Genomic DNA, 14,785 nt, shown 5'->3' with positions numbered 1-14,785 from the left:
TCACATGTATACAAGTATGTATAATTTATAAATGTCTTTGTAATGTATACATTGCAAAAAAATGCGTGGTATCCAGAGGCAAAGCTAGATGTGGCTTGACTTATACTATTGATATTCTTTCTTTCTCTAAAATGTATATATTTCTAAATTATTTCCTAGATGGTGCATTTTAGTATGCAAAATTGTTATGTTAAACTTCTTCAAAGTGATTTTAAATCATTTTAGGTTGACATTTGGTCTCAATAGTGTTCCGTCTTTCTTAATTACTGAACTGTTTATTTTCAAACTTGACTTAGACATTTGTCTATTTAAAGGTTGTTATGGAAAATTGGATTTGTTTGAATGATTGGAAGGTGGCATATCATTTCTCCAAATTAGTTGGTTAATTTTCTCCCAAACGAATTTAGGTAAGGAAAATGGCATCCCGTTATATAAAGTTCATGAGTCTGTGAAGTTTAATGACCTTTTGAAGCTCAAATGGATAAATACCTATTATGACTTCAGGTTGTAGGATTCGTAGAAACCTAAAAATAGTAGGAAGTTGACGAATATTAGGTCAAATCTTTTTTTGAGCCAACTCTAAGACATTGTTCAAATTATTTAACTTAACTGGAATTCCTGTACCAAAATTTACTCACAATAGCTTTTGCCAAAAAGTGAGTTTAAAAACATCATATATAGGCATTTATAATTAGATTTGACCATAGATTGAAGTTTTTCTCTACCAATGAATACCGTAACAAAAAAGTGATTTTAATATGTTCCTTCTTAAGTTGAATATGGCCAAATATTTGCAGCTTTCTACTGTACATTCCTGATACACTCCAGATCTATGTGACTCGACTGTTTTCCAGAAAATGTTTGTTGCGCATGTTATTGTATCATCAGTACTCTGTATGTGTGGATTCAGAATGTAACGTAAATAATTCCATACAATCAGTTCTAGAATTTTATGACACTACCATATATCAGCATAAAATAAGCATTTAAAGTATTATTTTAGGCATGCATGCACTTCTCAGGGAACTTAAATCACAAATATGCAATGCTAACATCGTAGATAATAAGACTTTTTTTATTTTTGCCTTTCCCCTACCATCAGAAAAAAAATAGTAGTTTTGGTCTGTGTAATTTTTCCTGCCTTATGTTTATGTATGTTATGTAATGGTACTATGTCTCAACTTAGTACCATTTCTTTCTTCCCTTAAAAAAGTTCAAGGTTTAAGCAACACCTAAGCTACATTAGAATCAGTGTTTTAGAATCAGGTCTTTCAAATATGTATTTAATTATTTATTACTAGAGTAAAGGATTTTGTTCAAGTTTTTTTCTCTGCTAACTATGACCCTCTAGTCATTGAGGCCACAAGGTGTTTTGTTTTTAACAAATTTCTTTTGTTTCAAAATATTAGGCACGGTGTATAAATTCATAATGAAACAAGTCTTTTTAACAACAGTTTTGTAAACAACTGAAAAGCTCTGGCAGTATTTTTGTTTGTATGGGGCGCGCCATGTCGCATGCGGGACCTTAGTTCCCCTACCAGGGATCAAACCTGGTCCCACGGCAGTGAAAGTGCGGGGTCCTAACCACTGGATTGCCAGGGAGTTCTCCCGTGGCAGTTTTAAGTACCCACCTGTACCAGTTATATTCATTACATAGTTTCTCAGTTCTGGATAGATCATTTTAAGTGGATTCAGTTATAATTCAGTAAATACTGATAGAAATTCCTTTTCTACCTAAAGAAAAGGTTATAGGAATTTTTTAAAGTTATATTTTTATATTTGATGGACATGTACAAAAGAATTGAATCTTCATATATTTGGTTTCTTTTAATCTGTGTGTCTAACACTTTTGGCTTCTGCTTACTCTTTGTGGACTTGATCAGGAAAGCATGCCTGTCTTTAAGAGTAACAGGACTGATATTCGTCAGTTACCTGGCAGAGAGTCAAGTACTGAATTTTCTGTTTCACAGCTGGGAAATCCTGGCAAATAAAGGGTTTAATCAGAAATAGAAACCTGACATATTATACACTATTGATACTATGTATAAAATAGATAACTAATAAGAACCTAGTGTATAGCACAGGGAACTCTACTCAGTGCTCTGTGGTGACCTAAATGGGAAGGAAATCCAAAAAAGAGGGGATATGTATATGTATATACGTATATGTGTATGTATATACATATATGTATATGTATGTATGTATATACGCATACGTATATGTATATACGTATACGTATAGCTGATTCTCTGCTGCACAGTAGAAACTAACACAACATTGTAAAGCAACTATACTCCAATAAAAATTTTAAAAATAAATAAATAATGGGGAAAAAAGAAATAGAAACCTGATATACTTGACAATAATATTTATTTGTATCACAAGTTCCTTAGTTCTTTAAAAAAAAAAACACCTTGAACTTGAGGACCAATGGCAAAGTATTTTCTTACTTTTATGTTGTTCTTAACCCAGTTAATGTTTTTCAAGTCATAATCTCTGTGTCCTGAACGTATTCTAATTATTATTTTCTATACGGTACTGAATGGACTTAAAGGGAAACAAATAGAACTGTGTGTCATAGTTATTAGTAAGAACTAAAGACTTCATTTAGTTAACTGTTAAATAAAAGTATGTTTTCTTAATTGAAAATCTCTTCTCAAAGAATAGAAGCAGGACAGAAAGGAAGGATAGATGTGCTGAACATGGCAAGTGGATAACCAAGGAAAATTAAGTTTATACATAATTATTTAGGATCTAATATATGCAAAGCACTATGTTAAGTGTTTAAAAGTTGCAGAGTTTTAGAAGACAATAATCCTTACCTTCAAGGAGCTTATACATGGATTATACATGACAGATATTCTTTATATAAATAGGTGGTAAAGTTTTCAGTCATTTGAAACTGCAGTATTTATTCTTTTGAGACACTATTCTTAAATCCTAACCTTAAGCAAATATATTTCACATCTAAAAGTAGCATTGCTTGTTCAGACTTGAAGGGCCGGGTTAATTTGCTTTTTTTTTTTTTTAGCATCTTTAAGGATTAATTTACTTTTAATCTTGGTTTAGACCAAAGTATGGTTGCAAGTTAACATGTTTTTTTTTTTCTCATTTGTATTGTATACTGAATAGATAGATACTGGCAACTCTTCTTGAAGCTTTTGACCAGATTCAAATATCTTAATATTACCAGTTTGTAAAATCAGCAACATTTTGGGCAGTTTTCCAAGAGAAATTCCTGGTTTTTAATTTTTCCAGTGTCTTTTCCCATTCTTTTTAAAATTGCCATAAAATGTTTGCAAGCATAAAAGTTTTAAGAAATGTAAAACTATGTTTTTAACAACTAGCTAAGGTACTCACAAGGATTTATTTTTTTAGTTAGGGTCACTTCTAAGGGTGGGAAATGGATTCAGACTTCAGGAGTTTAAAAGATTTTAGTTTGACTGCTAAAGGAAATAATATTGAAATTTCAGTTATAACTATTTAGTTTGGATGTCGGAAGTTTAAATGGATCTTTAGTCTGTTTTCTTTATCTTCACATCTCCTTTGTTCCTCATTCCCCACCCCCTTCACCCTCTCACCTCCCATCTTCACCCTCATTATTATCCCCACAGTTTTTCAGTTTATTCATTAGTTACATTATAGGATGTGTAGTGCTGGACAGGTAATGTCATCTTTCATGGATTGGAAGATTTGTCCTCAGAGTAGCTCCAGTGTTTTTATGTGAACTTTTACCTGGTTCCTTGCTATGACCTAGAAGGTTTAAAATAGGATCTCTCTCCCCCTCCATATAGCCCCAGATCTAGCTTTTAAAACAAACAAAAACTGCGTATAGTCAGCATTGCTTCAACAAAGCATGTATTAAAACTTTTATAACAAAGACCTGCCTGGTAGGTGAAGAAGTGCTGAATAATATATTCATTTCGACTTTTAGATAATCTTTCCTACCACATTAGATGTTCTTCATTAAGCTACAAAAACTTGGTCTAAGCTAGTGTTTTTAAAAATTCATGGCTTCCCAAGAATAAATCATCTTAGCCCACTTTGAGAAACACTGCATTAAAAGTTAAAAGACTATTTTAAAAAGGCAGCAGGTACAAGCCCAAAAATCATATGTTTATATTCTGTTGTGGGGTGGTCATCCAGAAAATACAGAAGGTGTTTTGATTAGATTTTTCTTTTTATTAGTTTATCAATGAAACATCAATACAAAGTTGACAAATACTTGTAAAGATTTCACACATACTCAAGAATATATTCTCCGTGGGCCCAAGTTTAAGGAACAGTGATCTAGGGCTTTAGAATCAATACAGCAGTGTAAAATCTAGTGGAGATACCTAGAGTATGTTTTTGATGGATCACTGTCAGATTATGAGAGGGAAAGGTGATGAGGGACCAACCTAGCAGAACCACCTTATAGGAACCACATGCCTGAAAGGTGAAGAAAGAAATGAGGGATACCTAGGATCTTTGAAAACAGAATCAACATTCTAAGGATGGTGACAAGTGTTCTAAGAAAAAGTACATGGATTCATCTGAGGAGTAAGTCAGACTGATAAACCCAAGATAGGTAAAGAGCCAGGTACAAAGAAAGCCAGAAAGGTTAGAGGCTTAGTGAAAAACAGACTGTCAGTTATATACACAAAATATTTAGAAATGCAAGTGTGTTATTAATGTACAGAATAACGTATTTGCATACGTAAAAGGGGAAATTCTGTAATATGTGACCTATTAGAATGTGTTACCCAGGGAGATTTGCAAAACTCCTTACTTAGGGAAAGGAACACTTCCTGTCTGTCTGGAATAGTGAAATATTGCCTTCACAAAACAATCAGAGTGTGGTTACTTTTAAACTGACAGGACTTGGAGGTGTGGGGTAGGGGAGATGGATGACCAGCATGGATTTTACTTTTAAGCTAGCAACTCATGAGAGCAGCTAGTAGAAACAACTTGGCTTGGCCCTAAGCAAGAGAAGCAGATATCGTTTCTCTTTTCATACATTCCCACTTCCCCTTTATGCCACTACCACCCATCCATAGCTGGACCCCTATTCTGTATCTCATTCCTAAAGAGATTTCTTCACACTGTTAAGTATGACCTTTTCCTGGTGTTATTTTAATGCTTGCCTCTTGATAACTCAAAGCCAATGTAAGAAATAAATTTCTTATGGAAGTATTTCAGTAATTTATGAAAGGAAAAATAATTAGTGGAGAAGGTGCTTTCAATCACATTACCATCCTCCACCTACTAGTAAGTCAACCCTGAAGATGATAATTCAATACTGTGTCTGTGTCATTAAAACCATACATTTCTTACCACTTTCCACTCACCCTAACAAAATGAAAGAGGTCATTTAGGGAGGATGTTTTGTATGTGTTCCAATTCTGTGTCATGATTACTAATTGCTATTTTTGTCTAAAAGTGTTTAATGCTCTAGAAAATTCTGAATGGGCAACATAAGCATTTTTCAAGCACAAAACACCTTTTAGTAAAAAAAGAACTAGATGTCAAGAATGAATCCAACGTGCTGAGCTTGTGGTGAGGGGGAAGAGGAAAAAAGTGAATGTAATATTTTAAGCATATCCATATTTTGGAATTAAGTTTTATATCAGTTGTTTTCAACTAATAACAGAATCAGGGATGAGAATTTTGGTATCAAAGTCAGCCTGAGTTTTAAAAAGTTAGGCAACACTTGAACATTAATTTGAGTAATTTCAGTTGCGTCTTGGTTGGGATTTTATGAGTTTTCTATGGGGAGAAGGATGGGGTTCCTGAGCAAATTAATGGTTTCAACAAGTCAGGGCAGTAAGTAGACATATCCCCCCAGAAAACAGGAAATTTTATTAGCATCCCTTTTTAATAGCTATATAAAGTGATCATCTTTTTATAAAAGCAAGTAGAATACCTCTAGTTGGCAACACTTTGTTAGCTAATGACTACTAACCAAAAGTAATTTTTTTATTAAAAGAATACAATTTGTTCTTTCTAGTAATTTATATGTATACTTTATTCTGATTAGTAAGATTTTATAATTGTCTGACTTAAAAGCTTTTGGAAAAAGAAAAGATTCTCATTTCTCTCTCAATTTTTAAATAGCTACTAAAAGTGTATTCTCTTTATTTGGTTTATTCCTCACTTAAAATTAACCACTGTGACTTCTCACCTTTTCATCACAACATAAATCTTAGCTCTGGACAAACATAACGCTGAATTTGAGTGAGTAGACCATACATCAGATTCCAAGTCCATTTCTTTTGAATTGGTACGCTGTTTATACACATAGGACTTAAACAGATGTATTTGGGTTTAACTTAAGATTTTCCTTCCTGGCTTTGTATCTAATAAACTATTTTTCATCTCTCCCAAGGTTTTCAAACAGCTGGAAATTCATGAATACTTCACATTTTCATTTCATTTTGAAGATTTAAAATTTAGAATTAAATTTTTTTTCATCTAAAAATAGAATACTTGCAGTGAACTTAACATGTGCAAAGAAAGACATTTGATTTTGTTGGTAATTCAGTAAGATAACTAATGTGTACTTCAAATATACAGGTAATAGTAAAATTTTAGAGTGAGCACTATCATAGGCCCAGTTTTTTTAATCTTCTAAAAATAAAATTGCTATCTCAGAACTGTTTTTTCCTGATAGTCCAGTACTAATTTTAATGATAACATTGTAGAACAGAAATGAAGGTATATATAAAGCTTTGTCCATCTCTGGGGCCTAATTCCTTTTTCATAGAAAATAAGCTGTACTTTGCATAACTTGTTATATGTCTAATTTACCATCAAATTTTTTTTTTAAATTTCTCATTTATGATCCTACTAAATGGAGAACTTGGGGACCGGGGCTCGTTACGTAACATAGGTTGAAGGTATAGTCTCCTATCTAAACTCCTTCAGGTCATATAGATTAGATAGCTAGATTACATTTAAAGGTTGGCTCATATTAGTTGGTGTTTCTTTATATGTATCTTTTCTTCCCAACTACACTGTAGGAGTTTATAGCAGGGACCCTCTTTTTAATTTATTTTTTCCCTGTATTCATTCTTAACTCTTAATGCAGCACTTTTCGTCATAGATAGTAAATACTTGATGATTAAGTGAAATAGTTGGGAGAGAGGAAAGAAAGCAATAAAGAAAAATAGAGTAAAATTACTCTAGTAGTACATGTATTCTGATGTGATTTAATGTTTTGTGACTCTAGTAACATACTGACTTCTGTGGAGATAGCTTTGTGTCCTCTAAATCAGTTTATCAGTGATCTCCTTAAATATCAGTGGTGAATGAAAGTTTGTTTACATTTCTTTGAAAAAAGTGTTTCTTATTGTAACTTTTTCTTAAGTAATTTTTTAAATAAAAGTTTTAAATGTCTTTATTTGACATTTAATAACTTTTAACAGTTGGTAACAGCATAGTTGATTACATCCGAGGATGCTGAACACTCCTCTGATTTCCAGCCCGTGTTTTCATAGATAGGACTTTTTTTAGACATCAAATCTATTGGCTTAAACTATGGTTTAAGTCTGAATAAAAGGGAGAATCCTTATATTTGAACTACGTTATACAGTAAAATCTACATATAGGCACTTTTTTAGCATGTGATATTAGAAGGTCATAGATATTAGCATAAGCCACTTTGGCTGAAAGATCTGTCGTTTTTATTCAGTTCTTTGCTGCTGATGTATATTGTGATTTGAAATTGCTTTTCATCTTAATCGTGGAATAACTTCATATTGTATTCTATTTGTGTTGTTAAAGGTACTTTAAAACATACGTATTTCTAAAATGAGTGTCCTTTTCCAGTGACAGGGGGTATCACAGAAGAGCAATTTCAGACTCATCAACAGCAGTTAGTTCAAATGCAAAGGCAGCAACTTGCTCAGCTTCAGCAGAAACAGCAATCTCAGCATTCCTCGCAACAGACACATCCAAAAGCACAGGTAAACCTGTCTTTTAATCATGGTTATGTCTGTCCCTTTCTTTCATAATTATGTCTTTTTTTGAAAATTTTAGTCAGGTCACAGAAGATAACCTTGTCATTACCACTCTTGATTCTGGAGATCAAACCTAAGTGTCTTTTCAGTTAATTTACATAATTTTAAGTGACTAGTTTATATTTTATGAGAGGAGCACTAGAGCCAAATATAGTATTTTTAATTTAGGAAAGAAATAAGTACATATTTTTGGAAGGGTTATTAAGAATTCATAGAAGTAATTATATTCTCTTAGAACCATCATCGCCCACCCCTACTCCCCGAGAAATATTTTTGTCAAGGATATGACTATCCTAACTCCTTCCTAACCTATGCATTTAAGTGCCATGTGAACGTGCCCCATGAGCTGAGAGGTAATTGTCTCGACTTGTGCCATAAATCCAGACAACATAGCCCTTTGCCTATTTGAATCACATTTCCCTGAAGAAAAAAAAATTGCCACTAGGTGAGGTTTTCCTAGGCACCATTAAATGATTGACAGTTGGGATAAGAGTAAAAATACCTTATAAAACTGTATTGCCAGAAGAAAAAAAGCCCTGCCAACACCTTGATATGAGCCTGTAAGACTGATTTTGGACTTCTGGCCTCCAGAACTGTTTGAGAATAAACTTACGTTGTTTAAGCCACTAAAAAGCTGTTAGTAACAGCTAAGCAGTTTAATACAGAATCAAAAGGAATATGACCATTAAATTTGCCTTTGTTTGCCTTTTCTGAATCTCAGGTATGTCCAACCTACTGAAACATTAGGCTAAGACACAGTTTTACATTGGGACAAAAATGACTGTTAGTCATCTCTGTTATTTCATTTTGCCCATAGTATGTAGACTGTCAAGTATTTTTAAAGGCATTCATTAACACTTATTGGCAAAATGAATAGGGCATTAAAGGTTTGGGTTGTTTACTACCCTAGCTCTTTCTCATAAATAATTGCTTTCCAGTTTTTAGTCGCTTACCTGTTTCATATGATGAAAATAGCCTATCGAGTCCTAGATCTCTTAACCTAAACACCTATAACTGTTCAAGATGAAAAAGGCAGCAGCCTCTTGAGTTTGCTCATTTCTTAATATGTTCGTGAACTCATGTCTAAAAAGCTGAGAGTTTAATTTTGTTTATTTTATAGGGCTCAAGCACCTCTGACTGTATGTCTAAAACACTTGACTCAGCCAGCGCCCATTTTGCTGCATCTGCGGTGGTCAGTGCACCTGTTCCAAGTCGCAGTGAGGTAACCAAGGAACAGAACACTGGCCACAACAACATAAACGGTGTAGTCCAGCCTTCAGGTAAGCCTGTTGTTTCATGTGATACTTACTAGCTCAAAGTTGCAACTCAGTGATTTGAGGTATGGTTTTTGGTTTTCAAATCCAAGGGAAAACATCGTACAAGAAATCAATCTGGACTCTTCATAATATCTGTGGATATGTATGGTGGAATAGCTGGATGTTTTCTAGAATTCACATAGAGCCTGCTCTCTGTTTCCTCCCACACCCACTGGATTCCTACCTATGTAACACTTCACCCTGCCTCGTTTTATCCACATACTGTCAGTTGCCTCACATCTTAGGCAACACATCGAGCTAATTGCTAACCATCATCGTTGAATCATTTGTACATTTATAAAAAGGTGAAATACAATTTATCAGTAAATTGGAAATTGGGTTTACCTTCCCAGTCTTACATACTCACAGGCCTGCTTTCTCTGACTCCTCCTCATGAAATACAGTATTGCTGTGAACGTATTTCTGCTGCTTACTACCGAGTCCTCAAAGATTTGCTGTTCCTATCAACCCTCAACTACTGCTCAGACCCTAGGGTTTTCCTCTTGCTTTTACATATACCCATGATTGTGATTGCCCTTCCTTACTGATGTTCTTGCATGTGTACATTCTAATGGAAGTCCAACCTTCATCTACACCTGCCCTCAATCTCCAGAGAGGAGCTCTCTGTCCTATTATACAGTTTCCAAATATGGAGGCAGGACAATACTTTGCAAACCCTTTTGTGTAGGCTAGTAGAAAGAGGGTGTCTTTGGGGTTGAAACAGGTGAATATGTTACCAATCAGAAGGTCTCTTTGGAGAGGCCGTTATGTGGAAGGTTAATTTGGTATTTAACTAGATTACAAATGTTTGCATTTCTTTTTATTTTTAAGCTAATTTTTTAAAAAGTTTAACGTCTCATGACTTGAATGGAACGATTTTTTTTTTTCCTTCTCCTTCAGGAACCTCTAAAACATTATACTCCACCAACATGGCTTTATCATCCAGCCCAGGGATTTCAGCTGTACAACTTGTAAGGACAGTTGGCCACACCACTACAAACCACTTAATCCCAGCATTGTGCACAAGCAGTCCTCAAACACTTCCCATGAACAATTCCTGCCTGACAAATGCAGTGCACCTCAATAACGTCAGTGTTGTTTCTCCAGTCAATGTGCATATCAATACACGGACTTCAGCACCATCGCCAACAGCCTTAAAACTTGCCACAGTTGCTGCCAGTATGGACAGAGTGCCAAAGGTTACTCCTAGCAGTGCCATCAGCAGCATAGCAAGGTGTGTGTGTGTGTGTGTGTGTGTGTTTCAAGTATCATTCTGTCCCTTTCTGCTATCCTGTGGGAGGAAAGATACTTTTTTTTTTTTTTTTAACTGCTCAAGCAATAGATGTCTTGTCAATTGATTGACTTGCTTTTCAACAGATACTGAATATCTGCTTAGTCTAAAGCTCTGTGACCTAGATCATTTGTTTGAGGTCACTGGTAGGATGTTTAAATGCCAATCAGAACTGTAAAAAAAAAAAAAAAAAAGGAAAAAAAACCCACATCAACTTGGGAACCATCAAACTGAAAAAATACATCAGTCTATTTTAGAAGCTTAATTTATTCTTCTATTACTTCTTTGTAGTGTAGACAGTCCAGAAGGCTAAAGTTGTTATTAGCTTCCAGAGCTTTAGTTTTCAAATCAAAATTTGTATTTTCTTCAGTATTATACACAAAGGGAAAGTAAATTATTCTATGTATATTTTAAAATTGAGAATATTCTGAAATTAACTAAATCCATGATAATGTATTTCAGAGTTTTTCTTTCTGTGACACTAATGCGTGAGAATAAAAAAAATTGATTTGCACGGATTAATAACTACATGACCTTAAACCTGTAAAATTAAACTATAGTAGAAAAATAAGTAATATTGTTCTCCAAATGATTATTCTTTTTGAGCATCATATGCTCCATCTATTGTAAAAACACTTGGGTTTTCATACGTTATATATTTCATAAGTAATTTATCATTGGCTTCTACTGAAATATTGTGTTAAATTACTGTCTTTCCTAAGTAAATAGTTATAATCAAGTTCTTAGGAATTACTAGGATTTTTTAGCTGAAGAAAACTTTTCCTCATTCCTGTATAGAAATTATAAAAATGGGAGATGTTCTTCTGCAGTATGTGTTTTGTTGTAATTACATAAAAATGTATCTATAAATACTGATACACATCATATTCTAGAGAGTATTAATGTTTATTTTACTCTTTGCCTTATTATAGAGAGAACCATGAACCAGAAAGATTGGGTTTAAATGGAATAGCAGAGACAACAGTAGCTATGGAAGTGACATAACCTAAAACATGTGGCTTTGACCTGTGCTGATGGTGTGCAGTCATTCATATTCCAGCTGAATGCAAAAGGCGACACTCTGTGGATCACAGAGCGTAACAATGGACCTAAATGGACTAGAGTATATCGGATGTTAAATCGATATATGATGTATATTTTGTAAAATTGGGAAAATCACTACCTTGTAATATAGTTTATTTGTATCATCAATATTATTTCTGTTACTTGAATAGTAGATATTCATCATCATGCTTTTGCACTTGAATTTGCAACTGAATGGATTTTAAAAAATAATTCTTTAATGGGATCATGAGCATGAAATGGGATCCTGCATCACTTGTTTTAACTATTTATTTTGCCATGTTTACATTTTGTATCTTGTAAAAATAAATCCAACTTTGTGTCTAAAAAGTTAAAGATTCATAGCTAGGAAATGAAATTCTTGTAATTTTTTTCTAAAGGAACTGTAAAGTTTTCACTTGGTTCATTTTGTTTCACAATTTGACTAGATGGACTTTTTGGTAAATACTTTAGTGGCATTTCACTGTCAAATATGAAGTTCAAGGCAAAATAGTATTTTCTATTACTGTGCAGGGGAAAGGGATGGATCGATACATGCAAATTTAATGTAGTAACTCACTTTTCCATATATTTTGAATGTATATTTCTATTTATAATACCAGTTTATAAAAAATGATTACACAGAAAAAAGGACTAGGAAAAATTATGCATCTAGCACATTTAAACTGTGCAGGTATGAACATTTTTCAAGGATTACATTTTATCTGAAGACTGCATATTTTAACTGGCTTTACCTGTACCACACCACATAAAGGATATTTTGCCAGGTATGTACTGCATTGTGTGATTGCAGTAACCATTGGAGGTCTAGATATCGAGCCATCCCGGGTGCTGGGAGGGGGGGGTCGTGGCAAGATTTTGTCTTTTCAGTTTTGGAGAGGTTTCCTGTGGCTACAAGGCAAGTAACGGGTTGGAAAACGTCTGACTGTAAGCGTTGGACACCTTCACAGTGTAGTGTTTTAGTGACTTTTTTTATACGGTTCTTGTATATTAGATACGTGTAGTGGTGTTTCAGAATGTTTGTTTATGCACTAGTTCAGACAACTTTCCCTGTTACTTGTTCTTGATAAGTGAAAACTGCAGGGAAATAAAAATACATATCAAAACATGGACATGCTGCATATGTGTTTATTTCACAATGTGCACACAGTATAAGTTAAAATTTAAGGGAGATGATAGCACTTAACAGCACTTTTCATTTTCACAGTGCTTTCCAAGCATTAATGAAAAGAATTATAAGAAGCTCATCTGTGGGCACTATTGGGTTTCAGATAATCCAATATAAACTACCTTTGATATGAAAAGCTCTTAAAATATTTTACAGAATGTAAGTAATTTGCAGTATAACATTCATTGAAATCTCATAAATGAGCCTCATTTTATAAATAAAAGTTTAGAGTAGAATTATATTGCAAGGGGTTTTGTCAAGTAAGTACTGGGAAATGTAAATATTTTTAATGAATATGATTAAAACCATTTCAAACTTCATAATTTTATACTTTACATTTTTTATATCTGCAGTCCTGAAAGTTGTAAATTGATATGTCAGTTGATTTAATGGACCAGGGTTTCTGCTGAGAGTGGTTTTTATTCAGGTCCTGAATATGTAAAGCAATTTATGGTCAAAACCATAGGAAAAAATAAATTTAATTTCTTCATTGGTTGTGACCCGATAGGATCCATGCTCGTTTCTTCCATACTACCTCTGGAGTTACTCATTGCTGATGATATAAAGAAAACAATTTTGATTTGACGTGTAGTATGACTGTGTTCATTCTGCTTTTAGTTGGATGTATCTCCTTGCTATTAAGAACTCAAAACAACTTTAGTGCCGATTTCGGAGAAAGGTTTTTATTTCCATTTTACAGAAGTAAAGCATGAAGCAAATTTGCCTTGTGATACACATGTTATAAATAATATAAGTAAAACAAAGAACTGTATTTGTACAGTTTCTGGAGATGTGGCAAATCCAGAATTTATCAAAAACTGATCACCAGTTTGTGTTTTTGTTTTTTAAGTAAAATCGAAAAATTAAGCCTTCCATATCTTGGTGATTGTAACTGTTTCACAGATTTCAGTTACTTGCACACACATTTTTCCAGTGCTTTTCAAGAACTTAAGTGACATATTTGTTTTTGCATTATTAAATTGAGGAGTTTATTTTTGCACAGGTCCTCCACTGGACAATACCACCATTTCTTGGTTTTTCTGATGAAACTAATGTTGGTACTTGTAGTTCAGTAAGCTTCTAGAGTCCTTGGAGTGTGTTTTTTGATGGGGTGGTTTGTTTGTTTTAAACAAAGGGGTAACTTTCATGTGCTGGGATATCTTGTAATTGAGTATAGGTAAAAATAGTTACTACTTGTATTTTTCTGCCTTTCTAAAGAGAGTGCCCTTTTTTTCTCCTGGTAATTCAAGATCATCGTTATGATTAATATTAAGATAAAGCTCTAAGTATATTTGAAGATGTGTTATATATCTTCCTTTTGCAGAAGACCAAGGGAAAAATTAAAATATCTGGAGGACACATTTAAAAAATATATACAGAAAATAAATAAATAAAATATATATACAGTACACACACACATTCTGTCTTCTAAAAAAATGTTGAATAGGGTATTTGCAACTGTGCCTAGTGGGGTTTTTTTGTTTGTTGTTTATTGCCAGGGTTGTGTTTTGGGGAGGCAGGGGGAGAGTAGTAAGAAGTAGTAACATTTCAGAAATTGCTCCATAGTGTGTACTGCTGTATTTGACTATAATGCTGTATTTCAAACAAATTTTATTGACCAGTATGTACACCTTCGACTGAAAGGTTTTGTTGTCCCTTCACTAACTTGACAAACTATTACATTTCAAAAGGTTAAGGGTATCTCAAGTAATTCTGATTATTATGTTCTGTAACACAAGAGTTGTTTTTCTTTTAACCACAGCATGATAACAGCAAGCATCGTGGAGCATGTCGAGTTCTCTCTCGGTGACGTTTTTCATTTAGTCCTAACAATTGTGTAACGTACTATCATTTTTCCCATTTTACAGGTCAGGAAAATGAAGTCTAGAGAAGTTAGGTAACTTGCCTTATGTCACACAGCTAAGTT

At 33.7% G+C, this 14,785-nt stretch overlaps 1 protein-coding gene across 2 annotated transcripts in view; it reads left to right on the top strand.

Moving 5' to 3' along the window:
* The window catches only part of EPC2 (enhancer of polycomb 2), a 107,270-nt gene extending 93,827 nt beyond the window's left edge, over nt 1–13,443 (top strand). For both annotated transcript variants that reach the window (XM_022569688.3, XM_089916836.1), the window contains exons 11-14: nt 7,810–7,946; nt 9,121–9,280; nt 10,217–10,550; nt 11,540–13,443. In XM_022569688.3, the coding sequence (XP_022425396.1) occupies nt 7,810–7,946; nt 9,121–9,280; nt 10,217–10,550; nt 11,540–11,612 (704 nt within the window). In that variant the 3' untranslated portion in view covers nt 11,613–13,443. The remainder of the gene's footprint in view (nt 1–7,809; nt 7,947–9,120; nt 9,281–10,216; nt 10,551–11,539) is intronic.
* The last annotated feature ends 1,342 nt before the right edge of the window (nt 13,444–14,785 follow it).

Source organism: Delphinapterus leucas, chromosome 8 (assembly GCF_059928025.1).
Source record: "Delphinapterus leucas isolate spDelLeu-1000000601 "Yukka" chromosome 8, BTC_Dleu_Yukka2, whole genome shotgun sequence".
Classification (NCBI taxonomy): domain Eukaryota; kingdom Metazoa; phylum Chordata; class Mammalia; order Artiodactyla; family Monodontidae; genus Delphinapterus; species Delphinapterus leucas.
The sequence above is the reverse complement of the archived record's forward strand: the minus strand, read 5'-3'. Positions and strand labels throughout refer to the sequence as shown.